The sequence below is a fragment of the Trachypithecus francoisi genome, unplaced genomic scaffold (assembly GCF_009764315.1).
Source record: "Trachypithecus francoisi isolate TF-2019V2 unplaced genomic scaffold, Tfra_2.0 Lachesis_group17, whole genome shotgun sequence".
In the NCBI taxonomy this organism is placed as follows: domain Eukaryota; kingdom Metazoa; phylum Chordata; class Mammalia; order Primates; family Cercopithecidae; genus Trachypithecus; species Trachypithecus francoisi.
In genome coordinates, this window is record NW_022681462.1 from 4,921,707 (window position 1) to 4,949,600 (window position 27,894).

Consider the following 27,894-nt stretch of genomic DNA (forward strand, 5'->3'; position numbering starts at 1 on the left):
TGAGCTCCCTGTGGGTTGCTCCTTCCCTCTCCCAGAGTCAAAGCACCAATATAATGTTGAGAGGAACAAATGAATAAAGTATGGGAAAGGAAAGGATTGTTTAAACTGGAAAACCCAATTTTTTTTTTTTTTTGAGACAGGGTCTTGCTCTGTTGCCCAGGCTGAAGTGCAGCAGTGTAATCCCAGTTCACTGCAGTCTCAACTTTCCAGGTCCTGTCCCATCTCAGCCTCCTGGGTAGCTGGGACCACATGAGCACTAACAGGCCCCGATAATTTTTTAAATTTGTTTGTAGAAATGGGGTCTCGCTATGTTGTCCAGGCTGGTCTTGAACTCCCGGCCTGAAGCAACCCTCCCACCTCACCTCCCAAAGTACTGGGATTATAGGAGCAAGCCACTGTGTCCAGCTATTCTCCATTTTTTAAAACGTATGCCACATTTTTTTTTTTTTTTTTTTTTTTTGAGACGGAGTCTTGCTCTGTCACCCGGGCTGGAGTGCAGTGGCCGGATCTCAGCTCACTGCAAGCTCCGCCTCCCGGGTTCACGCCATTCTCCTGCCTCAGCCTCCCGAGTAGCTGGGACTACAGGCGCCCGCCACCTTGCCCGGCTAGTTTTTTTGTATTTTTAGTAGAGACGGGGTTTCACCATGTTAGCCAGGATGGTCTCGGTCTCCTGACTGCCACATTTTGATTTACGAAAATATCACAAATTGCTTTAATGATGTTGAACATTTCAAAAGGATGTTTTTTCCATTTTCCAAATCTAACCTATTAAGTAAGTTTTTCAAACTACACACATACTCCCTCCCAAGATGTGGCAGTGCCCCTGCCCACCAGGTGAGCTCCTGCTCTGCTGGAACCCTTGCCCCCCACGATGCCCAGGTAAGGTGGTCTCCTGACCCTCTCCTGCTACAGTGTGGCACTTTCCTTCTTTTCTGGTTTCCTGCTCCCCATTTCACTCAAGACCATGGGACAGACCTTACTGGCTACGTAAAAACCTTGCACTTAAGCTATCAAAAACAGAGCCAACAAACTACTGGAGCAGCCCAGAGTCCAAACTCGGATCTGCAAAGCCGTGAGTGTTATTAAAAGGCCATCTGTACAAAGGTCTGACGAGTTTTTCATGAAAGGCAACCCTGAAGTGGGCCCCCTGGGACCCGCCCCACGCTCTCAGGAGGACCCCCACCCTGGCTGCCTCAAAGCAAGGCAATCAGGAAGTCCCCTTCCAGTAACCAGAGGAGACAGTCCACCTCATGCCTGAATTAATCTATAGGAAAAGGAGTCCAATTATTGCATAATCAATGCAATTCTTAGAATGATCTAGGCAGATAATTCAAAGTCCTGCAGTTCTTGCCTGTATTTTCTTTTTGCTTCCTGAAAACTTGGCAAGAACAATGCACTCAATGTACAGGGTCATGGTAAAGAATAAAATGTGTGGCCTGCGTGGTGGCTCATGCCTGTAATCCCAGCACTTTTCCGAGACCAGTCTGACGAACATGTTAAAACCCTGTCTCTAATAAAAATATAAAAATTAGCCAGGTGTGGTGGCAGGTGCCTATAACCCCAGCTACTCAGGAGGCTGAGGCAGGAGAATCGCTCAAGCCCAGGAGGCGGAGGTTGCAGTTAACCAGTATCACACCATTGCACTCCAGCCTGGGCAACAGAGACTCTATCTCAAAAAAAAAAAAAAAAAAAAAAAAATGTATGTGTGAATAATGCAGTTGGTAACCTTGGGAACTACCTACCAAAAAGAACACAAGACATTGACATCTCACATAGGAACATGATAGGTAACTTTCAGCCTCCAACAGCCTGGACTTTTCAAGCACAGGACAGAGCCATGACTAAGACCATCAGACACACAGAAATGGCAACGAAGTCTCCTTGTTCATCCAGGGACCCAGAGGACTCTGCAAAAGATAGGCATCAATTCAGCCAAAAACCGGCCCTCCTCCAGGCTGGGCACCCGGGCCCTCCCAGCACTCCTGCTCCCTATGACCTGACTAGGAATTAGCTCCTAGGATTCTGCTCTCCTGGTTCCACACAACACGTCCTTGTCGTCCTTGTCGTCCTTGTTTCTACTCACCCCAATCATTTGAGAGAGCTGACTTCTAAAAGAAAGTCGACTTACAATGGAATATTATTCAGCTGTAAAAAGGAAGGACTTTCTGACACCTGCTGCAACAGGTGGGACCCGTGAAGGCAGGATGCTGACCGTCATGAGCGGTCACCAAAGGACCAACACTGCTCGAGCCCACTAACAGGAGGTGCCCGAGTAGGCAAATTCCTACAGACAGAATGTGGATCCCACGTGGGTTGGCTGGGACTTGGGGAGAGCAGAGTGAGGAGTGAGTGTTGAACGGGTAGAGTTTCCGTTTGGGAAAATGAGTAAGTTCTGGAGGCGGATGGTGGTGGCGGTTGTACCATACCGCGAATGTCCTTCATGCCACCAATCGGTATGCTTAGAAATGGTTCAGATGCTCAATTTCGTTATATATATTTTACAACAACACAAACATTTGTTTAAATTTTAAAGAAATTAAGAAACATCCCTGGTTTTCAGATTCTGCCGTTGCATGTCGGTGGTGAGCAGGCCCGTGCCTTGCCTGGAATATCCCTGGCCTGGCTTGGCAGAAAGCGCCCAAGGAGTCTCATCTGTAACTGTGTGCCTTACACCTTCACTCTCTTTATATACAGAAGTCTTAACTGCTGAGACTCCTCTCCTTCTCTCCCATACTTCCCCGCTTAGTCACCCACTCATGGTTTACTGAGCACTGATGACATGTCAAGCTCTGTCCTAGGCATCAGAAGGTCACAAGTATGACTCTCAGAGAACCTTTACTTCCGTGAAGGAAAAGGCAGACAAAAATCAAGTCAGAGGAGAGTTGGTGATGAGTGCCGGGATGGAGGACACAAGTGACAGGGAGTCAGGGGAGGTGACGTCTCAGCTCTCATCCAAATCACACTGCCTACAACCTCCCAAACAACTCACAACCACTCCCTCCTAGGATGTCTCCACACACTGAAGCCGGTAATCTTTATAAAGCCTTGGGATTCCCTGGTCCATGTTAAGTTAAAAATAAGAGCAATTCATCTCTCCTTCCAACCACAGTCAGCCACAGGTATCTTCTGCCAAATAATAATGTAGTTCACCCATGAAGGTATCTACCTCTCTCTGCTTAGAAAAAAAGGAAAAAAACTTGTCCCCAAAGGCCCTCCTATGTCTCCCCATCCTGCTGTGCAAGCAGCCAAACTCAAGTGAAGATATAAATCATTCGTGCAGGCCACTCTTCCTGTTCCTACCCGTGTCCTGGGGCCACCCAGGCCCTTCCTACAGTTTTTGTTTGTGCTTTATCTGAGACTTGTAGCCCTGGGCAGGGGCCTATGTTCAATGCTCAAGATACAAGAAAATATTAACTATGGTGAGTCAATAACACAGTGCAAGATGCCCAAGGAACTCCCAGAAGAGGCCTAGGATCTAAATTGATACCCCAGGTCCATGACAGAAATACACTCAACAATTCTCTCTTCCTTAACCCCAGAAAAGTGCACTGAAAGAACAAATTCTTACTCAGGAGATATTCTGTGGGCAAGATGGCAGCAGAAAGTGATGTATCTGCAGACCTGGCCCGGGTCAGGCCTGAGGCAGAAATTGTGCCGGGTGGGAACTAAAGGAAGCTGATCTCAGCTCAACAGAAAGAGGTTCTAGGAGTTAACCTGCTCAGGACTCCTGCACTGCTGGAAGGGGAGGACCCAGGAAAGCTGGCGCAAACATCATGGCAGGCAATCTGGCAATAAACACAGAACACATTAGGAACAGACATCTTGCCAGGCAGGGTGGCTCACACCTGTAATCCCAGCACTTTGGGAGGCAGATGTGGCAGGATCACCTGAGGTCAGAAGTTCAAGGCCAGCCTAGCCAACATGGTGAAAACCCGTCTCCACTAAAAATTTGAAAATTTGCCAGGCATGGTGGTGCATGCGCCTGTAATCCTAGCTACTCAGGAGGCTGAGGCAGGAGAATCGCTTAAACTCTGGAAGTGGAGGTCACAGTGAGCTGAGATCGCATGACGGCACCCCAGCCTGGGTGACAAAGTGAGACTCTGTCTCAAAAACAAAGAAACACACATCCCTTCCGTGCAGCCACTCCTCAGGATGTGCTCTGCAAGGGTGCTTTCCTCTCAGGCCTCCCTAGCCCTCTGCCCACCTGCACCTGTCATTCATGTTGCTATCTGCCTTCCCCCAGGTCCTGAAAAGCTAGGTGCAGGGAGACTGGCCCTCACACGCTCGGTGCAGAATCCCCGACATCAAGCATGTGTCTGGGACACGGCAGGCAACAAACATTTCAAATAAATGGACTTTAGGGATTGTGAAGTGTCCTGAAAAAAGTTGACGTGAATGGGTATTCACTATTAAACTATAATAGTTTAAACGCTTTTAAACTATTAAAAAATCAGGGCCAATTAAGTATCCAATAAAGGACTGGATGAGTAAATTGAGCTACAGCCACAGAATTGAATGCTGTATAGCCATTAAGAATGTGGTATGGCTGTGGTTACAAAGGGCATGGATTCAGGAACAGAGCAGAAATGTGGGCAACTCCCCACCCTGACAACTCCCCAGAAGCCAACCTAGCCGGGAGAAAAAAAATACTCATATCAAAAGCTCCACATCTGCAAGAAATGTGAAAAAGAGGACCCTACTCCCTCACCCACCATGTCTTGTCTAGCGAGATGTCAGTCCTCCTTGCCCTGCTCCCGTAACACGAGTTAAAGTCACACTACATTAGTGCCAATAAAACGTCTGGGATAACAATGCCCAAGCATGAGCAAGACGAGGAGAAACAGCACTGCAAACAAGCAAACACTCGACTGCAAAAGAAAATGAACAGATGAGGCTGGGCGCGGTGGCTCAAGCCTGTAATCCCAGCACTTTGGGAGGCCGAGACGGGCGGATCACAAGGTCAGGAGATCGAGACCATCCTGGCGAACACAGTGAAACCCCGTCTCTACTAAATATACAAAAAACTAGCCGGGCGAGGTGGCGGGCGCCTGTAGTCCCAGCTACTTGGGAGGCTGAGGCAGGAGAATGGCGGGAACCCGGGAGACGGAGCTTGCAGTGAGCTGAGATCCGGCCACTGCACTCCAGCCTGGGCGACAGAGCAAGACTCCGCCTCAAAAAAAAAAAAAACAAACAAACAAACAAAAAAAAAAAAAGAAAATGAACAGATGAGAAGAGAAGGTTCCAAAGAAGAGATTCTATGCAAGACGAGAATGGAACACTCAAAGAAGAAAAGAAAATGCTCATGAGTGCTTCATGCTCCCAAACAACTGAAGAACACGGGTTCAATAAAACCAGCACTCACAGATGAGCTAATGGATAACAGGTTAAAAGGATGTTGGGAACGTAACAAAATGAAATGAGGATCAAAACAACTTGACAATGGGCCGGGTGCGGTGGCTCACGCCTGTAATCCCAGCACTTTTGAAGGCCGAGGCAGGCGGATCACAAGGTCAGGAGATCCAGACCATCCTGGCTAACACAGTGAAATCCTGTCTCTACTAAAAATACAAAAAATCAGCTGGGTGTGGTGGCGCATGCTTATAATCCCAGCTACTTGGGAGACTGAGGCAGGAGAATCACTTGAACCCAGGAGGTGGAGGTTGTAGTGAGCTGAGATTACAGCATTGCACTCTAGCCTGGGCAACAAGAGCGAGACTCTGTCTCAAAAAAAAAAAAAAAAAAAGATTCCAGATTGGGAAATCCATACCTGAGTAAAAGCATTAAATCAATGTATAAGTGGGAACTGAGCTAAACAATAAAGTTTACATGACAGAATGGAAAGTACAATGTAAAACTAGTAATAAAACTTCTTTAAATGAGAGACTGGGAAAGCAGGGAGGATAAGAAGAATGCTGGCACCCTTGACTCAGAGGGTGGGGAGCCAGTGAACACTATCAGACTTAAAACATTGTTTTTCAGAAGCCACAATTCTAACCTTTTAATACTTTCAAAAATCTCTTCCCTTAACCTTACTTGAACCTTTTAGAAAATAATCTCTCTTGTACTAAAGAAACATTCATTTGAAGTTTAACATATCTTTGGTTTCATTTCAGTTTATTTCCTTTTATTGAAATCAAGTAAATGTAATACTTTTGTTATAAAAACACTGACACACGAGTTGCATTTTTATAAAAGTCCTTCTGTCCATCTTCTCAACTATCCCTGTGTGTCTAAATGTCTTAGAAAGTTATCTGGACTGATGTTCACCTCATGAAACTAGAGGTTTCTTTGGGTGGCTGGGATTTGAGGAGATAGATACCTTCTTTGTATTTTTCAGTTAGCTGATTTCTTTGACACATTCTCTCTTTTCTTTTTTTTTTTTCTTTTGAGACAGACTCTCACTCTGTTGCCCAGGCTGGAGTGCACTGGCATCATCTCGGCTCACTGCAACCTCTGCCTCCTGGGCTCAAGCAATTCTCCTGCCTCAGCCTCCCAAGTAGCTGGGATTATAGGCACCCATCAACATGCCCGGCTAATTTTTGTATTTTTAGTCGAGATGGGGTTTCACCATCTTGGCCAGGCTGGTCTTGAACTCCTGACCTCATGATCCACCCACCTGGGCCTCCCAAAGTGTTGGGATTACAGGCGTGAGCCACCGCGCCCAGCCTCTTTTTTTAAGAAACGGGCTCTCCCTCTATCACCCAGGCTGGAGTGCAGTGGCACCATCATAGCTCACTGCAGCCTCAAACTCCTGGGTTCAAGCAATCCTCGGCCTTCCTAGTAATTGAGACTACAGGTACGCACCACCAGGCCCAGCTAATTTTTAAATTTTTTGCAGAGATGCATGTCTCACTTTGTCGCCCAGGCTGGTCTTGAACTCCTGGCTTCCAGCGATCCTCCCTCCTTGGCCTCCAAAAGTGCTGTGATTACAGGCATGAGCCACCATTCCCGGCCTGATTTCTTTCTACAGAGCATGCATCATCTTTGTCATTTTATGCAAATATAGAATGATCCGTCTTAATTAAAAAACAAAACGAACTGGGAAAAAAAAAAAACCATGCCAAGATGTTAACAGTAATTATTAGTATTAGATCCATGGGATATGAATGTAAATTCTCTTCACACTTTCTTGTACTTTCGAGGAAAAAGAATTCCAATGTTGGCTCGCCGTGGTGGCTTATGCCTGTAATCCCAGCAACTCTGGAAGGCCAAGGCAGACTGATCACTGACGGCCAGAAGTTCAAGACCACCATCCTGGCCAACATAGTGAGACTCCATCTCAATAAAATAAAATTTAATTTTTTTTTTAAATTTAAATGTTGCCAGAGAACATGTAGAGGTGATTTTGAAAGTTTAAGTAACTAATAAGGTGCTATAAGACACAAAACTAAAAAACCACCATGTATATATGCAGAAAGAAGAAGAGTTGTGGATAAAGGGTTGCAGGTGATAATTTTTTCCTTCTTTCTTATCTACTTTTTCATTTCTGGAAGATGAGCATTTATTACTTGGGTTTTGTTTTGTTGTTTTTAAAAAAAAAAAAAAAAGACATTTTGGTTTTGTTTTTAATAAAAGGGTCTTCTCAAGTGATGATGACTCCTGGCCCAAGAGGAACCTAAGTGGCTAGATAGAGCACCAGGTAATGCCTGCGATAGGAACAGAAACTCCAGAGGGAGAAGATGGCAGGTGGTTTCCACCTTCTCTCAGCCCCAAGCTGTCCAGTGACTCATTCTCTCAGTGCAAAGGTGGAACATGCGGTCAAGACTGCCCTAGGTCAGACACAGCCCTCAGAATGTGCCCACACCATCACAATATGTGTATGCATTCAGGAGCACATTTGTTAAGTCAGAAACAAGATTAAGAAGAAAATGGCTCGATTTGTTATCAACAATATACGAGCACCAAGAAACACACCAATCGAAAGCCTGGCATGCCGAGGCTATGCTGCCCAAGATTACAGCCTTTATGTGCTTTTGATGGTTTAAAAAAAAAAAAAAAGATGGGAGGGCAAAGCAAGGGTTGAGAGGGAGGGGCGGAAAGGAGAGGGGAGGAGAAGAAGGGGAGAAGAAGGAAGAGGAGGGCAAGGGAGAGGAGGGAAGGGGAAGGAAGAGGAGTAGAGGGGAGGGGAGGGGAGTTAAGTTCCTGAAAGCAGATGAGGGAGTTATCCAAAGGGGTTACCTTCAAGCTTCACCGACATGCAGATACTCAGCATGCTTACACCTTAAGTTTGGAACATTCCAACTGGAACAAAACTCACCAGTGGCTATGGCCCAGTAAACGTCTGATCCATTCAGTAACTCACCACATGCTATGGGAGAGTAAACCTGGGAGCCAGGAACTTGAAGCAGAATTCGAAATGGAGCGACCCGGGCATTGGAATCCAACACTGCATCCAGAGCGCCGACCAGGCGACCTTCAAAAGAGAAGAGAAGAAAGCGCACCTGTGAGCACGGGGCTGGCCAGCTCCTCGTGTGTGAGGCATGTGGTCGCTGTCTGGACTCCACGCTGGGGTGGCAGAGACAGTTTCACGTCCAGTTCTTCGACTGGCCTCACAAAGCCTGAGCTCCATGGAGCCAAGGGCTCTGTCTGCATCTGCAGCAGGACCTACCCCTGACAGGCACTCAGCACTCCTTTGCTGAATCAATGAAGAAGTGATCGAATGGCCCCAAAGCAGTCACCCAGCCTAGCGAAGGCGCTGTGAGCCAGCACATAAATAAGCAGGGGCTCTGGACTCAGAATGCCTGATGCAAACCCTGGCTCCACCACTTTCCATCTGTGGGGGCCTTAGCAAATCGCTTAACTTGTCTGTGCCCTGGATTCCCTATTGGTGAAATAAAATAAGCCCAGTCTACCTACTTCGTAAGGTAATTGGGATAATTAAATGAGTTAAAGTATCCAATAGTCAAAGTGCTTAAACTATTACAAGCCCATAAAAAGTACTCTATGTCACCCATTATTATTATTTTATCACCATCATTCTCCTCTCCAATATGGCAGAATAATCCCTGCCTGCTCCAGGGTACTGTGAGATGTAAATAAGAAAACCGGTTGGGAATGGTGGCTCACACCTGTAATCCCAGCACTTTGGGAGGCCAAGGCAAGAGGATCACCTGAGGTCAGGAGTTCTAGACCAGCCTGGCCAACGTGATGAAATCCCATCTCTACCAAAAATACAAAAAATTAGATGGGCGTGGTGGCGGGCACTTGTAATCCCAGCTACTAAGGAGGCTGAGGCAAGAGAATTGCTTGATCCTAGGAGGTGGAGGTTGCAGCAAGCTGAGATCGCACCATTGCACTCCAGCCTGGGCAACAACAGCGAAACTCCAACTCAAAAAAAAAAAGAAAAGAAAAGAAAACGTATCAAAGTCTTTTATAGACCATGAAGCATGAAATGTGAGTGCAGGATTAGCATTTTGCTGTAATGAGTGGCATCAGAAATCAATGTCAGGCAAAAAACAACAACAACAACAACAACAACAACAAAACAAACAAAAAAGGCATCCCAAGCTGGGTGCAGTGGCTCATGCCTGTAATCCCAGCACTTTGAGAGGCCGAGGCAGATGGATCACTGTAGCCCAGGAGCTTGAGACCAGCCTGGGCAATACAGTGAGATCTCATCTCTACAAAAAATTAAAGAATTAGCTGGGCATGGTGGCGAGTGCCCGTATTCCCAGCTACTCAGGAGGCTGAGGTGGGAGGATGGCTTCAGCTCAGGGAGTTCGAGGCTGCAGTGAGCAGTGACGATGCCAATGTGCCCTACCCTGGGAGAGAGCAGGACCTCGGTTTCACCAAAAAAAAAAAAAAAAGGCACCCTGATCCTTAATTGCCTGGGAATCTAGATGGCTTAGATGGCTGAGATTAGGTCCTCAATTTACTTTACACATTACCCCTAACTAATAGGCCCTGAATAAGGGCCACAGCTGCATGAGCAATTACTATGTCTATTTTTATATAGTTTAACAGCCTCAAGTGTAAAGAAAAACTGAATCACTGGGGGCAAGTTACTTACCTAACACCCCGTCATGTATTTAGTACAAACACAGCATCCTCCTATATAAGCACAGTACAACCATCAAATTCAGAACATTAATATTGATATGGCCCCACCATCTAATCATAAGACCCATTCAAATGTTGCCAAATGTCCCAATAACATCCTTTTGCTACAATGGATTCAGTTCAGAATCACATTCAGTTGTCAAGTCTCTTTGGACTACGTGGGTCTGGAGAAGTCTTTTTTTTTTTTTTTTTTGAGACGGAGTCTCGCTCTGCCGCCCAGGCTGGAGTGCAATGGCCGGATCTCAGCTCACTGCAAGCCCCGCCTCCTGGGTTTACGCCATTCTCCTGCCTCAGCCTCCCAAGTAGCTGGGACTACAGGCGCCCGCCACGTTGCCCGGCTAGTTTTTTGTATTTTTTAGCAGAGACGGGGTTTCACCGTGTTACCCAGGATGGTCTCGATCTCCTGACCTCGTGATCCGCCCGTCTCGGCCTCCCAAAGTGCTGGGATTACAGGCTTGAGCCACTGCGCCCGGCCCAGAAGTCTTTCACTGACTCTCACGACCTTGACACTTTTGAAGCTTTATAGGCCAGTTTTTCCTGTAGCATGTCCCAAAGTCTGGGTTTGTCTGAGGCCTGGTCATGATTAGATTCAAGTTATATATTTTCGGCAAGAATCAAAGAAGTGATGCTGTGTTTTCACCACATCCTATCAGGCAGCAGATGCCCTTTACTTGTCCCATTCTTGGTAATGTTCACTTTGATCACTTGACTCAAATAGGGGCTGCCAGGCTTCTGCACTATAAAATTACTCCTTTTTCCTTTGTAATTAACGAGTATTCTGTGGAGAAGTATTCTGAAGCCACGCAATTTCCTGTTCCTCATCAAATATTTCATTATTCACTTATTTATAGCAGTATGGCCTCATGTTTTCCTCCTTTTTTCAATGGGTTATAATCTATTACTATCATATATTCTGATGCTCTGATTGTCCCAGGTTTGGCCAGTGGGAACCCCTTCAAGCAGGCTTTTGTGTCCTTTGGATATGCCCCCATCGTTCTTCATATTTTCTGGAACAACAAAAAATTTCAGCTTCATCTTGTACTTTCACTACTCTCAGCCACCATTTCTCCAAGAAACTCTGGTTTCTTTAGTGAAGAATGATATTTAAAAGCTAGTATGTGGAAGCCAGGTGTGCTTATTGCTAATGGGGTGCCTCCAGGTCCCCCTCAGTGTACAGAACCAGGAAATACACGTCTGTACATGTATATGTGTGTACAGCTGACCCCTGAACAACACGGGTTTGAACTACATGAGTCCACTAATATGTGGAGTCTCTTCTGCCTCTGCCATCCCGAGCCAACAAGGCCAACCCCCTCCTCCTCTTCAGACTACTCAACATAAAGATGATGAGGATGAGGACCTTTATGATGATCCCTTCCACTTACTGAAGAGTAAATATATTTTCTATTCATTATAATCTTCTTAACCTTTTCTCTACTTTATTGTAAGAACACAGCATATAATACACATAGCACACAAAAATGTGTTAACCAACTGTTTTATCAGTGAGGCTTCTAGTTAACAGTAAGTTATTAGCAGTTACATTTTTAGGGATCAAAAGTTATATGTGAGGACTTTTGACTGAGGCAGGTGGATTACCTGAGGTCAGGAGTTCAATACCAGCTTGACCAACATAGTGAAACCCTGCCTCTATTAAAATTACAAAATCAGCCAGGTGTGGTGGCGGGGGCTACTCAGGAGGCTGAGACAGGAGAATCGCTTGAAACCAAGGGGTGGATGTTGCAATGAGCTGAGATCACGCCATTGCTTTCCAGCCTGGGCAACAAGAGTGAAACTCTATCTCAAAAAAAAGAGAGAGAGAGAGACTTAGACTCCCAAACAATAGTGGGAGATTACAACACCCCACTGTCAGTGTTAGACAGATCAACAAGACAGAAAATTAACAAGGATATTCAGGACTTGAACTCAGCTCTGAATCAAGCGGACCTAGCAGACGTCTCCAGAACTCTCTACCCCAAATCAACAGTGTATACATTCTTCTCAGTGGCACATGGCACTTATTCTAAAATCGACCACATAACTGAAAGTAAAACACTCCTCAGCAAATACAAAAGAACTGAAATCACAACAAACAGTCTCTCAGGCCATAGTGCAATCAAACTAGAACTCAGGATTAAGAAATTCAATTAAGCCAGGCGTGGTGGTTCACGCCTGTAATCCCAGCACTTTGGGAGGCCGAAGCGGGCGGATCACAAGGTCAGGAGAATGATACCATCCTAGCTAACATGGTGAAACTCCGTCTCTACTAAAAATACAAAAAATTAGCCGGAAGTGGTAGCGGGCGCCTGTGGTCCCAGCTACTCGGGAGGCTGAGAGGCAGGAGAATGGCATGAACCTGGGAGGCAGAGGTTTCAGTGAGCCGAGATTGCACCACTGCACTCCAGCCTGGGCGACAGAGTGAGACTCCGTCTCTAATAATAATGATAATAAATAAAATAAAAAATAAATTAATCAAAACCATACAATTTCATCGAAATTGAAAAACCTGTTCCTTAAAGACTCCTGGGTAAATTATGAAACTATGGCAGAAATCAAGAAGTTATTTGAAACCAATGAGAACAAAAAGACAACGTACCAGAATCTCTGGGACACAGCTAAAGCAGTGTTAAGAGGGAAATTTACAGTACTTAAACCCCACATTAGAAAGCTAGAAAGATCTCAAATCAACACCCTAACATCACAATTAAAAGAGCTAAAGAAGCAAGAGCAAACTAATCCAAAAGCTAGCAGAAGACAAGAAATAAGTAAGATCAGAGAAGAATTGAAGGAGATAGAGACACGAAAAACCCCCCCCAAAAAAAAAAACAAAACAAAAAAAATCAATGAATCCAGGAGATGGTTTTTGAAAAAATTAACAAAATAGGTAGACTGCTAGCTAGACTAATAAAGGAGAGAGAAGAATCAAATAGACACAATAAAAAATGATAAAGGGGATATCACCACTGACATCACAAAAATACAAACTGCCATCAGAGAATACTAGAAATAGTTCTACATAAATAAACTAGAAAATCTAGAAGAAATGGATAAATCCCTGGACGCATACACCCTACCAAGACTAAACCAGGAAGAAGTCGAATCCCTGAATAAACCAATTAACAAGCTCTGAAATTGAGGCAGTAATTAATAGCCTACCAACCAAAAAACGCCCAGGACCAGATGGATTCACAGCTGAATTCTATCAGAAATACAAAGAGTAGCTGGTACCATTCCTTCTGAAACGATTCCAAACAATTGAAAAGGAGGGACTCCTCCCTAACTCATTTTATGAAGCCAGCATCATCCTGATACCAAAACCGGGAAGAGACACACACACAAAAAGAAAACTTCAGACCAATATCCCTGATGAGCATCGATGTGAAAATCCTCAATAAGATACTGGCAAACCGAATCCAGCGGAACAGCAAAACACATATCCACCATGATTAAGTCAGCTTCACCCCTGGGATCCAAGGCTGCTTCAAAATATGCAAATCAATAAACATAATCTATCACATGAACAGAACCAAAGACAAAAACCACATGATTATCTCAACAGATGCAGAAAAGGCCTCTGATAAAATTCAACATCCCTTCATGTTAAAAATTCTCAATAAACTAGGTATTGATGGAACATAACTCAAAATAATAAGAGCTACTTATGACAAACCCACAGTCAATATCACACTGAACGGGCAAAAGCTGGAAGCATGTCCATTGAAAACCAGTATAAGACAAGGATGCCCTCTCTCATCACTCCTATTCAACATAGTATTGGAAGTTCTGGCCAATTCAAATAGGAAGAGAGGAAATCAAGTTGTCTCTGTTTACAGATGATATAATTTTACATTTAGAAAACCCCATCATCTCAGCCCAAAAACTTCTTGAACTGAGAGGTAACATCAGTAAAGTCTCAGGATACAAAACCAATGTGCAAAAATCAGAAGCATTCCTATACACCAACAATAGACAAGCAGAGAGCCAAATCATGAATGAACTCCCCCATCACTACAAAGAGAATAAAATACCTAGGAATACAGCTAACAAGGCATGTGAAGGATCTCTTCAAAGAGAACTACAAACCACTGCTCAAGGAAATGAGAGAGGACACAAACAAATGGAAAAACATTCCATCCTCATGGATAGGAAAAATCAATATTGTGAAAATGGCCATACTGCCCAAAGAAAGTCATAGATTCAATGCTATTCCCATCAAACTACCATTGACATTCTTCACAGTATTAGAAAAAAACTATTTTAAATCTCATATGGAATCAAAGAAGACCCCATATAGCCAAGACAATCCTAAACAAAAAGAACAAAGCTGAAAATACTACTAAAAATTTATTTATTTTTAGTACACACTACCTGATTTCAAACTATGCTACAAAGCTACAATAACCAAAATGGCATGGTACTGGTACCAAAGCAGGCATATAGACCAACGGAGCAGAACCTTAGAAATAACACCACACATCTACAACCACCTGATCTTCAACAAACATGACAAAAACAAGCAATAGGGAAAGAATCTCCTACTCAGTAAATTGTGCTGGGAAAACTGGCTAGCTATACACAGAAAACTGAAACTGGACCCCTTCCTTACACTTTATACAAAAATTAACTCAAGGTGGATTAAAGACTAAAATGTAAAATCCAAAACCATAAAAACCCTAGAAGAAAACCTAGGCAATACCATCCAGGACATAGGCATGGGCATAGACTTCATGACTAAAATGCCAAAAGCAACTGCAACAAAAGTCAAAATTGACAGATGTTATCTAATTTTAAACTAAAGCTCTTCTGCACAGCAAAAGAAATTAGTATCAGAGTGAAGAGGCAACCTACAGAATGGCAGAAAATTTTTGCAATCTACTCATCTGACGAAGATCTAATATCCAGAATTTACAAGGAACTTAAACATTTACAAGAAAAAACTAAATAACTCCATCAAAAAGTGGCTAAAGGATATGAACAGCTATTTCTCAAAGGAAGACATTTACGCAGCCAACAAACATGAATAAAAGCTCAACATCACTGATCATCAGAGAAATGCAAATCAAAACCACAATGAGATACCATCTCATGCCACTCAGAACGGCAATTATTAAAAAGTCAGGAAACAATAGATGCTGGTGGGGCTGTGAAGAAATAGGAATGCTTTTACATTGTTGGTGGGAATGTAAATTACTTCAACCATTATGGAAGACAGTATGGCAATTCCTCAAGGATCTAGAATCAGAAATACCATTTGACCCAGCAATCCCATTACTGCATATATACCTAAAGGAATATAAATCATTCTCCTATAAAGATACATGCACATGTATGTTTATTGCAGCACTACTTATAACAGCAAAGACACAGAACGAACCCAAATGCCCATCAATGATAGACAGGATAAAGAAAATGTGGTACATATACACTATGGAATACTATGTAGCCATAAAAAGGAATGAGATCATGTCCTTTGCAGGGACAGATGAAGCTGGAAGCCATGATCCTCAGGAAACTAATGCAGGAACAGAAAACCAAACATCTCATGTTCTCACTCAGAAGTGGGAGCTGAACAATGAGAACACATGGACACAGAGAAGGGAACAACACACACCAGAGCCTGTTGGGGGGTGGGGGGTGAGTGGAAGGAATTTAGAGGATGGGTCAATAGGTACAGCAAACCACCATGGCACACGCATACCTATGTAACAAACCCGCACATTCTGCACATGCATCCTGGTTTTTTTGTTTTTGTTTTTTGATAAGAGAGAGGGGAGGGGATGATAAGAGAGAGGGGAGGGGAGGGGAGGGGAGGGGAGGGAGAGAGAAAGAGAAAGAAAGAAGCAATGAATAGAAAACAGTTACAGAAAAATTCCCTACAGTTAACATCATACCTAATGATAAGAAACTGGGTACTTTCCCACTAAAATCAGGAACAAGACAAGAATGTCTTCTTGCATCACTCCTATTCAACATCATACTGAAAGTTCTAGTTAATGCAGTAAGATAAAAAGTGAAAATAAAAGATATGTATATATATAGAAAGAGAGAGAAGAAAAAAACAAAATTTTGTTCACAGATGATATGACTGTCTTTGTAGAAAAATCTCAGAGAATCAGCAAGAAAATCTAAAGGAACTAGTACGTAGAACAAGGCTGCAGGATTCAAGGTTAATATGACAACATCTCTCCTGCATACCAGCAACTAGAACAACTGGAATTGGAACAACTGGAATGTGAACAACTAGAATTTGAAGAAAAAAAAATTACCACTGACAACAGTAAAAGGTATTTTTGTTAGGCATAAGCCTAACTAAATATGCACAGGCTTTATTTGTGTTAAACTACAAAACTCTGATGAAAGAAATCAAAGATCTAAACAGACAGATACTCCATGTTCATGGTTTAGAAGATTTCATACTGTTAAGATGTAATTCCTCCCAATTTGATCTACAGATTCCACGCAATCCCAATAAAAATCCCACACACTATTTTGTAAATATTGATAACTGATTCTAAAGTTGATACAAAAATGTCAAGATACAGAGAAGCCAACACAATACTGGAGAAGAAGAACAAAGTTGGAGGACTCACACTTTGCCATTTCAAGACTTGTACAAAGCTACAGTAATCAAGACAGTGTGGTGGTACTGGCAATAGATTAGATATGTAAGTCAATACTTACTAAATACTTACCCTTGACAAAAAGCAAAGGTAGTTCAGTGGAGAAGGATAATTTTTTCAACAAATAGTGTTAAACCACTAGACATCCATACGCAAAGAAATGAACCCAGACACAGACCTTACATCTTTCACAAAAAGTAATTCGAAATGGCTCATACACCTACATGGGAAACACAAAACTATAAAACTGCTACAAAACTGGCCAGGCGCGGTGGCTCATGCCTGTAATCCCAGCACTTGAGGAGGCCGCGGCAGGCGGATCACCTGAGGTCAGGCATTCAAGACCTGCCTGACCAATATGATGAAACCGTATCTACAAAAAACACAAAAATTAGCCGGGCATGGTGGCATGCACTGAGACTCAGGAGGCTGAGACAGGAGAATCGCTTGAACACGGGAGGTGGAGGTTGCAGTGAGCCGAGATTGCACCATTGCACTCAGCCTGGGCAACAAGAGCAAAACTCTATCTCAAAAAAAAAAAAAAAAAAATGTATTCTACAACATAACACAGGAGAAGGCCTAGATGACTTTGAATACGGCGATGACTCTGTAGAAATAACACTAAAAGCATGATCTGTGGGGAAAATTTGATGTTGGACTTCATTTTAAAACTTTTGCTCTGCAAAGGACACTTGAGTACCAAAAGACAAGCCACTGACTGAGAGAAAGTACTTGCAAAACACATCTGATAAAGGACTTATATCCAAAATATACGAAGAATTCTTAAAACTCAACAATAAGAAAACAAATGACCCAATTAAAAATAGGCAAAAATGTCTGAATAGATATCTGACCACAGAAGATATACAGATGACAAATAACGTATGAAATGTTTTGCAACCACCCTGGCCAACATGGCGAAATCCTGTCTGTACTAAAAATGCAAAACTCAGCCGGGCGCGGTGGCTTAAGCCTGTAATCCCAGCACTTTGGAAGGCCGAGACGGGCGGATCACGAGGTCGGGAGATCGAGACCATCCTGGCTAACACGGTGAAACCCCGTCTCTACTAAAAAATACAAAAAAAAAACTAGCCGGGTGAGGTGGCGGGCGTCTGTGGTCCCAGCTACTCGGGAGGCTGAGGCAGGAGAATGGCGTAAACCCGGGAGGCGGAGCTTGCAGTGAGCTGAGAGCCGGCCACTGCACTCCAGCCTGGGCGACAGAGCGAGACTCCGTCTCAAAAAAAAAAAATGCAAAACTCAGCTGGGCATGGTGGCACGTGCCTGTAATCCCAGTTCCTTGGGAGGCTGAAGCAGGAGAATCACTTGAACCAGGAGAGGGAGGTTGCAGTGAGCCTAGATTGTGCCACTGCACTCCAGCCTGGAGGATAGACCAGACTCTGTCTCAAATTAAAAAAAAAATATATATATATATATATATATAACGTCCAACATCTTTTGTCACTAGGAAATTGCAAATTAAAACAAGATACCATTATATACTTAATAGAATGGCTAAAATCCAAAAAACTGAGGATACCAGTTGTGAGGATGTATAGCAACGGGGACTCATTCATTGCTGAGGGTAATATAAAACGCACAGCCACCTAGAAGATAATTTCATAGTTTTGTACAAAACTAAACACAGCCTTATCGTATGATCCCTGCAATCACATGCCTAGGTATTTACCCAACTGATGTAAAAACATATGTCTACAGAAAAACCTGCATATGAATGTTTATGGCAGCTTTATTCATAATTATCTAAAACTGGATGCAACCAAGATGTCCTTCAGTAGGTGAATGGATAACCAGACTGTGGTTAGATCCATTCAGTAGAGTTTTATTCTGTGATTTTTAAAAAAATCTATCAAGCCATGACTTTTCACACACAGGAAACTTAAAAGCATATTGTTAAGGGACAGAAGCCCTCCTGAGAAAGCTACATACTGTATGATTCCAATTATTCCAGAAAAAGGAAAAGGTAAAACTATATCAAGAGTAGAAAGACAGGTGGTTGCTAGAGGGAAAAAGTTAAATCAGTCAAACATCAGGGAATCTTAGGGCAGTGAAAACTATTCTGTATAATATTGTGATTGGGGATGCATGACATTGTTTGTCAAAACCCACAGAACTTTACAGGATAAAGAGTAAACCCTAATGTTTGCAAGTTTTAAAAATAAATCCTTTAGGAGGTCAGGGGGACCCCTGGATTTAATGCAGGACGTGACCCAGCAACCTAACTGTACTACACATGTATGAAACAGCCTCAGTGTGAAGAGTGAGGGAAATAGGGGACAGCCCTAAGTAATTGTGGAAATAAGTGGAGTCTGTGGAAAGGAAGGCAAAGAACCATACACAAGTACAGGACTCCATGGGCCACAGGTTAACAACCCTGAAACTACTTCGCATGCACAGATGGTCCCCGCCTAACAATGGTTCCACTTACGGTTTTTTTGGCTTTACAATGGTATGAAAGCCATACACATTCGGTAGAAATCATCCTTTGAATTTTGAACTTTCACCTTTTCCCAGGCTAGTGGTACAAGGCACGGCACTCTCTCGTGACGCTGGGCAGCAGCTGTGAGCTGCAGGTCCCAGTCAGCCGCGTGATCACAAAGATAAACAACCGGTACTGTGCTCTACAGTGCACTGTATTCAATATATTACATGAGATATTCACACTTTGTTATAAAATACGCTTTGTGTTAGAAGACTTTGCCTAACGGTAAGCTAATGTTAAGTGTTCTGAGAACGATTAAGGTGGGTGAGGCTGAGCTATAATGTTTGGAGGGTCAGGTGTATTCCATGCATTTTTTACTATGATATTTTCAACCTAGGATGAGTTCATTGGGATGTAACCCCATCATAAGCTAAGGAGCATCAGTACCTTGTAAATGAACCCTTAAGAAAAAGGATGGCAGAGCGTGAGAGCCAGGTTTCTCACTTGTGCAGTAGGAGCTTACAGACAGGCAAGGGAAAGAGGCAAGAATGATCCAGATGGTAATGAACTAGAGTCAGAGACAGGTGTGAACTCAGGTTCAGCTTACTATAGATACAAATGGTTACTGTGATGGTTAATTGTAGGTGTCAACTTGACTGGGCTAAGAGATACCCCAACCGCTGGTAAAGCATTACTTCTGGGGATATCTGTGAGGGCGTTTCCAAAAGAGACAAGCATTTGAATCAGTGGACTAAGTATGGAAGACCCAGTCTCCCTGTGGGCAGGCACACTATCCAACTGGCTGAGGGCTGAGACAGGAGAAAAAAGGCAGGGGAAGATATATATCCTAGAGGTTCTGTCTCCCTGGAGAATCCTAATACAGTTGCATGGAGAAATATTTATAGATATGCATATATACAAAAGTAAATTCACACCGACGTATTTCCTTGCTCCGTCAGGAAAAGAATTCCTTGCCCTCTGAGAGGGCCTAGAAGCAATGAGCACATGTAGGGTGCAGATTTGGTTTCTACTCCCATGCTCCAATAAAAGGAACCAGGGCTCCGTGGAGACATGGCTGCTTCTGGAACTGGAGCAGGAAATATACAAGATGAGCCTGGAACCATTTACAGTGTCAAAAAGTAAGGAATGCTAACCACACACAGTCCACAGTATGACAAGTGGGGGAAGTAACTTTACACTGAAGAAACCTGACAAATACTACCTCAGCCAGGTGACTGAGGACAGCACCCATAAAGATAAGTCATGTTGACAGAAGGTACCCTTGAGCCAGGCATGATAGCAGGCGCCTGTAGTCCCAGCTACACAGGAGGCTGAGGTGGGAGGATCACCTGAGCCAAGGGTTTGAGGTTGTAGTGAGCTATGATCATCACTGCATTTCCAGCTTGCGCGAGAGAGCAAGGCTCTGTCTCAAAAAATAAGACGAGAAAAAAAAAGAGGGGAGGGGAGAATGTCCCCTCGGTAGGAATTGATGAAAATGGCACTTCATCTCTGTGGTCTTCCTCTCCCAAAGCCAATCACCCTAATCGACCACGAGAAAAACATCAGATAAATCCCAACGGAGGGACGTTCTACAAAACACAGGACCAGCATTTTCTCAAAACTGTGAAGGTCATTCAAAACAGGGAAAGTCTGAGAAGTTGTCCCCGCCACGTTGACAACTAAATGTTATGTGGTGTCCTGAATGGAATCCTGGAACACAAGACGAGGGAAATCTGAGTAAGACACGGACCTCTGGCTAATAATAATTGTATTCATTTTTTACCACTGCCATAACAAGCTACCATAACCATAATAGCGTCAAACAAAACAAATGTATGAGTCTGATACAGAACGCACTGAGCTAGGATCGAGGTGGTGACAGGTGCAAGTCTCCACCTGCTTGCGCTTTCTAACTTCTGAGACCCACAACTTTACTTGGCTCAGGGCCCCTTGCTCCATCTCCAAGACCAGCAATATCAGACCAAGTTCTTCCCACACTACCAACTCTCTGGTCCTCTCTTCGGATCCCCTCATCCAGTTATAAGAACCCTTGTGATCACATTGGTGCCCCACCCTGCCGCCCACCATCACTCCAGGATAATCTCTCTATTTTAAGGTCAGTTGATTAGCATCCTTAATTCCATCTATTACCTTAATGCTCCCTTGTCACAGGGGACCTAACATTCACAGGATGGAGACTTTATTCAGCCTACCACAATAATGTAACAGTATCAGTTCATTAATTGTAACAAGTATGCCATACCAATACAAGTTGTCAGTATCACGGAAGCCAAAACCAGGTATGGGGTATACCAGAACCCTCTGTACTATCCTCACAATTTTTCTGTAAATCTAAAACTGTTCTAAAAAATAAAGTTTATTTCTTTAAAAATTGTCAAGGAGGCCGGGTGCGGTGGCTCAAGCCTGTAATCCCAGCACTTTGGGAGTCCAAGACGGGCAGATCACGAGGTCAGAAGATCGAGACCATCCTGGCTAACACAGTGAAACCCCGTCTCTACTAAAAAATACAAAAAACTAGCCGGGCGCGGTGGCGGGCGCCTGTAGTCCCAGCTACTTGAGAGGCTAAGGCAGGAGAATGGCGTGAACCTGGGAGGCGGAGCTTGCAGTGAGTCGAGATCGCGCCACTGCACTCCAGCCCGGGCGACATAGCGAGACTCCGTCTCAAAAAAAAAAAAAAAATTGCCAAGGAAACTCAAGCCAATCAGTGCCCACCTGCAGAGAAGTGAGGAAGAGGGATCCCCTACATCTGTGCAAATGCAAACTGCCACCATAGGAACCCAAGGCTGGGGCGGTGGAGAGGCATGAAACCAGGGGGTAAACTAGAGCACTAAGGGTGGAACCACCCATGGTACCAAGGACCAGCACCATAGAGGAGATGCAAAGCTGGGAGGCAGGGCAGTGAGAGGCCCTGGCACAACTCTGCAGACAAGGGGAAGACGGGTGAGAAAAGAAAACTCAGAAAGAAAGGATTACCCGTAAGTTTTTGCTGAATGGGCAAACAAGAAAAGGTTAACATGGCAAAGAATGCCTTCGACATTATCAGAAATTTGGATAACGTGTCTGCAAATTTCAAACGGGTCAAAGACAAAAATATATACATACATACACATAGAGAAAGCAACTATATGGCAAAATGTTTTTTTTTTTTTTTTTTTTTTTGAGACGGAGTCTTGCTCTGCCACCCAGGCTGGAGTGCAGTGGCCGGATCTCAGCTCACTGCAAGCTCCACCTCCCGGGTTTACGTCATTCTCCTGCCTCAGCCTCTCGAGTAGCTGGGACTACAGGAGCCCGCCTCGTCGCCCGGCTAGTTTTTTATATTTTTAAGTAGAGACAGGGTTTCACCGTATTAGCCAGGATGGTCTCGATCTCCTGACCTCGTGATCCGCCCGTCTCAGCCTCCCAAAGTGCTGGGATTACAGGCTTGAGCCACCGCGCCCGGCCGGCAAAATGTTAATGCATGCTCCCACAACAGGGTGCAGCCCTACCCAGTCTGTCCTTTTCTAAGGAAGCTGAAGGTAATTCACAAGGAGGCCTTCGGGCAATACTTATGAGCAGGGTCATTAAAAAAAAAAAAAAATACTGCTGTCCTTCCTACCCCACGTCCATGTTTTCTCATCTGATCCTCCCACCACCTTTCTGCCAATGGGGTGAGGCAGCTGAGGCCCTGAGCACTGAGAGATGATGCCGGGCCTCCCCTGCCCTGGCTTCAGAGCCCACTGCGTGAGGACTGGTTAGAGACAGGCACACACTTATTTTTAGAACTACTACATCATCTACAAATCTACAGTTCCATCTACATTCAGACTGACTTTCCCTCCAACAAACCTGAACCGGCAAACTCTCTGCTGCATCTCCAGGAACGAGGCCTCACTCAAGGGCTGCGGGGCCACCGCCTCGTGCATCCTGCTTTCCCTTCCGCAGCCGTTCCATATGGCTTGTCTGGCGCTACAGGAAAATCCTCCTGGCGTCTCAGCGAGCACAACACTCCTATTTTTAGGCTCTTAGAATAACAACTCTGGCTGAGATAGATGTCGAGTGACAAGTTTTATAATTAGGGCCCAAATAGAGGCCTACTAATAATTTGCTTCTAAGCAATAGTTCGGCAATTCTTTCATTCTGGCTGGATCTGATGCACAGTGATGGTACTAAGTCTGAGACGAAATGACAGCTACTGATTCAGGGCAAACGGGTACTCAGAGAAGCCTTCCCATGGCTTAATGGTTTTCATAACTACCGTGTTGGGCCTTGTGCTAACCACAGGCAGTGGTGGCAGAGTGCTCTGCTCTTACCAATAATAGCACCATAGCATAATAAAACCCATTCTTAAACAGTAACACCCTTCCCTCTTCCCCGCCCCACTCACACCCACATTAAAGTATGCCTTCCCTAACAGCTTTGGGCCCAGAAGAACATCTGAACAGCTCAATGATGGAAAACGTTATTACTGGAGTAATAGGACTTCTTACTATACACAAGCCATGAAACTGTGACAGCACCTTCACAGTGCACCACAAGCCACTGTGGGGAAACCAGCTGCACTAGATAGCTGTCTTCATGCTAGGGCTGTTTGCTTTGGCTGCTGTCACTGTTTTTGAGGGCTGGAGAGAAAAGCAAATAAAGAACTAGAACAGGCCGGACGCAGTGGATCACGCCTGTAATCCCAGCACTTTGGGAGGCCGAGGCAGGTGGATCACCTGAAGTCAGAAATTCAACACCAGCCTGGCCAAAATGGTGAAACCCCATCTCTACTAAAAATATAAAAAAAATTAGCCAGGCGTGGTGGTACACACCTGTAATCCTGGCTACTTGGGAAGCTGAGGTAGAAGAATCACTTGAACCCAGGAGGTGGAGGCTGCAGTGAGTCAAGATTGCACCACTGCACTCCAACCTGGGCAACCAACAAGGGCGAAACTCCATCTCAAAAAAAAAAAAGAAACAAAACAAAAACAGAACACAGGGAAAACTTTTATTCATGAAAAGTCACAAATAACCAAAAAAGACCATATGAAGTCCTTTCTAACGACTAGTAAAAAGAAAAGAAAAACGTTGGGGAAATTTGCATCATCGACATGAGAAATCTACCTATTCAAAGTAAAATTCATAATCCAAATTACCCAGCTTTTGAATTTTGTTTTTACAAAGCATTTTTAATGAGAACTCTTGTGATCCCCACAAATTCCCACTAAACCAAGAAATGATTGCTATTTTCAGGGAGTGCAGCAGAGCAGCGGGCAAAGCTGCAGGGCGACCATATCACGCAGGATGCTCCAGCGGCGGCAACCTGACAAGCTCATCGTTTATAACTAAACAGACAACATGGGCGGTCCTGTGCCCACCACGGCTGCTGGAACAAGCCTGCCGAATCCACAACACGAATGCCTGAGTGTGTGCGCGAGTGCAGGTCCGGGGGGGCATTTCAAGGGCACCGCTAGGGAGGGATGCTGGCCCTCATTCTTAAGAACAGAATGAGCAGTCACCCGCACATGGTGCCCCCAGATACGTAGGAATGACATCCACACAAAGGTTCTTTGCTTTCTCAGGAAATCTTCCTCAGGAAACCAAGAGAGGACAATGGGTGTGGCTGCCAGCCTCAGGTGTCCAGGGCGAGTTACGTTGCCTGGACTGACCGTCCGATTCACACTGAATTAAAGGAGGGAGAAACTGGTTTGAGTCTTCATTCAGAACCTGAAAATTCTTTATTGCATGCAGAGAGTCCGTTTTGCAGGATGAAAAGAATCCTGAAGATGTCTGGTGGTGACGGTGGCACACCAATGCAAATGTACATGATGCCACCAAAGTGTACATTTAACAATCGTTACAATGGTCAAATGTTGTGTACTTGACCACAATTTGTTTTGTTTTGTTTAAAAAAAAAAAAAAAAAAAGGCCGGGCGCGGTGGCTCAAGCCTGTAATCCCAGCACTTTGGGAGGCCGAGACGGGCGGATCATGAGGTCAGGAGATCAAGACCATCCTGGCTAACATGGTGAAACCCCATCTCTACTAAAAATACAAAAAAAAAAACTAGCCAGGCGAGGTGGTGGGCGCCTGTAGTCCCAGCTACTCCGGAGGCTAAAAATACAAAAAAAAAAACTAGCCAGGCGAGGTGGCGGGCGCCTGTAGTCCCAGCTACTCCGGAGGCTAAAAATACAAAAAAAAAAACTAGCCAGGCGAGGTGGCGGGCGCCTGTAGTCCCAGCTACTCCGGAGGCTGAGGCAGGAGAATGGCGTGAACCCGGGAGGCGGAGCTTGCAGTGAGCTGAGATCCGGCCACTGCACTCCAGCCCCCGCGACAGAGCAAGACTCCGTCTCAAAAAAAAAAAAAAAACCTGTGAAATTCTAGTGGTCAGAGATTTCTGCAGTTGGGCTTCTAATGTAAATAGAAAAACAACTTTTCCTAACCTCATCCCCCCAAGCAATGAATCATAAATCCATCTGAACATATATGTGCTCTGGGTCCTTATTGCTCACCCCTGACACAGTCTTCCAGCTGCTCCACAAATAACGCCTGGATGGGGACCAAGTCATCTGCTTTGCCTCAGACCGAACGTAGGGGTCCTGTTGTATTGGGCCTCCAAGCAGGGTGATATCATGCTCAAACACGACAGCAAGAATCCTTAGCAACACAGCAGCCAGTTCCAAACCCAGTCACTGCTGTGTCTTTCTCACACTTGTTGCTGTGGCTTTAAGGAATACAGTTCTATGAAAACTCCCCAGGCGCATCTATCCACTTGGCCATCCATTGATCTAAGGTGGTCTCCTGCCATGATGGTTATGAAGAGCAATTAGATTTCATTCCTCGTTGTGAACAGATGATTCAAGTCTATAAAATGAAAGGCTAGGGCTATAATGGGAGAAGGAAAATCAAGATGTCACAAAGAGCTTGGCTTTAAGATCTGATACAGTCTTCAAATGAAATGCCAGGTGCCAGAGACATCAGGGTTAGACTGGAACAGCCTAACCTGTTCCACCTCCGCTGCCAAACGCAGGACAATCCAGGATTACCCACAGCTCTTCCCTGGACACTGAAGTGCCATTCTCAGTCTCCCAAAGGCCATGAATGGAGGCGTGACTGCTCAGGGTACTGGCTACTCCTGGTCCTGACGGTTCCAACCTGTGTAACCCACCCTTACCTTTCCGTTGGGCTCTTTGCAGACATGCCCATTTTAATCGCCAACCTTCCTCTCTTAGAGACCAGTGGCCCCTAATGCAAAGAAGACTAGAACAATATGACACTATGTTGTAACCAGATATAACGGCACAGGCAGCACTCTTGCCAGTTTCTGTTATGTCAAGAGAACCCTTGCTGAAACATTTCTAACCACTTCTCCATTTCATTGAGACAGTATCTGCCTTGGGTCAAGTACTTTAACAGCCCAGTGCGCTCTGATACCCATGGAGGCTGTAACACAAGACTTCCCATTTGAGTCTGAATAACGTATCACTTTCGACATCCCATTTTAACAAGCCCAACGGGTATTACCTGTACTCCCAAAATCACATCAAGAGAACCAGTTATAAAGAATATTTTTTCCGAAAACCTGCCCTAATAAAGTCTAATCTCAATTTGTCCTCCTGAAAGCAATTTTTCCCGGATTCCAAAATTAATCCATTTTTATTAAAGAATTTTGGAAAACATATAAAACCACAAAGAAGAAAACTAAGCTTAATCGCTCATCTTGCCACTCAGCAATAACCAACTGCTATGTGTCCTTCTAGCCTCTTCCCTTACTAGCCATAAATTTAGAAAATTCAGTTCCCACACAGGATACTGAGAATTGGAAGTAAAAAAAAAAAAAATCAACAGACCACAAACAAGACTGAACATGAAATACTAAGATTTCTTGTTTCATGCTCAGAGACAGCTGCAGAAAGGCTGTTAAACTCGTTCGGCGAGACTCACAGCCCATGATGCACAAATCAGTTTCCCAGGCAGATTTAATCACAAATACTGCCTTGCTGCCTGACAGCCCTGTATGCTGTTCCAGGCACAATTCTGCCTCCACCTTGCAAACCACACTCTTGTTTAATGGCCCTGTACATAATAAAATGCAGGAAATGGAGCTTGAAGGCACTCATGGATCAGAGAAAAACCTATAAATAAGACAAGGCCAGAGTGCCTCCATTGCAACATGGAAATCAATATGAGAGGCAAAGGGGTCAGTGAAGGAAGACAACTCCATAAGCTCAAGTTCAAAATAAAAAACGGTGCTCCGCAGTGGATTCCGGCTCCTCCCGTGGAAATGAGCTCCCTAGGGAGCCTGTAAAACTGCAAACAAATCTTGAAAAGGAATGAGTCTGCCTGTTTCATCAGGCTCACCAAGCTACATGCATTTCAAGACAGCAACTCGCATGCAATTCCTAAAACAAACAACTATCTATTGAACACCCACTATGTGCTCAGGACACTCTAGTTGATTAATCCTCCCCTGGGGAAAGGATGAATCATCTGCAAACTGCAAATCAAAGCCAGTGAGGCCACAGTGGGTTCCATTCATCTTAAAAGTGTGCAGGTATACTAAAAGCAGTCAGGCTTGGCACAAAAGTGTTTGGCACGACTGTTTCCAACACCCTTTACAACCTTTGCTGTAAAGCTCATACTTAATTGATTTTTATGTCAACATTTCTATCTTTAATAACAGAGGCATAAAATACCTAATTTGCTACAACTAAATGTCAGATGTTTACAAACTACAGAAGCTTTCATAAGTGCACATATAAGGGGGTACAAGGGTAAGGGCTGGGATCCTTTATCTT

The 27,894-nt window shown here is 44.3% G+C and overlaps 1 protein-coding gene across 2 annotated transcripts in view; it reads right to left on the minus strand.

Annotated features, from left to right (window-relative positions):
• Positions 1-27,894, minus strand: part of TBC1D8 (TBC1 domain family member 8) — a 133,946-nt gene that overhangs the window by 67,199 nt on the left and 38,853 nt on the right. The window contains exon 2 of one of the 2 annotated variants that reach the window (XM_033239049.1): positions 8,303-8,413. In XM_033239049.1, coding sequence (XP_033094940.1) covers positions 8,303-8,413 — 111 coding nt within the window. Of the gene's footprint in view, positions 1-8,257; positions 8,414-27,894 lie in introns of both variants that reach the window. The other variant, XM_033239048.1, reaches the window with a different exon arrangement.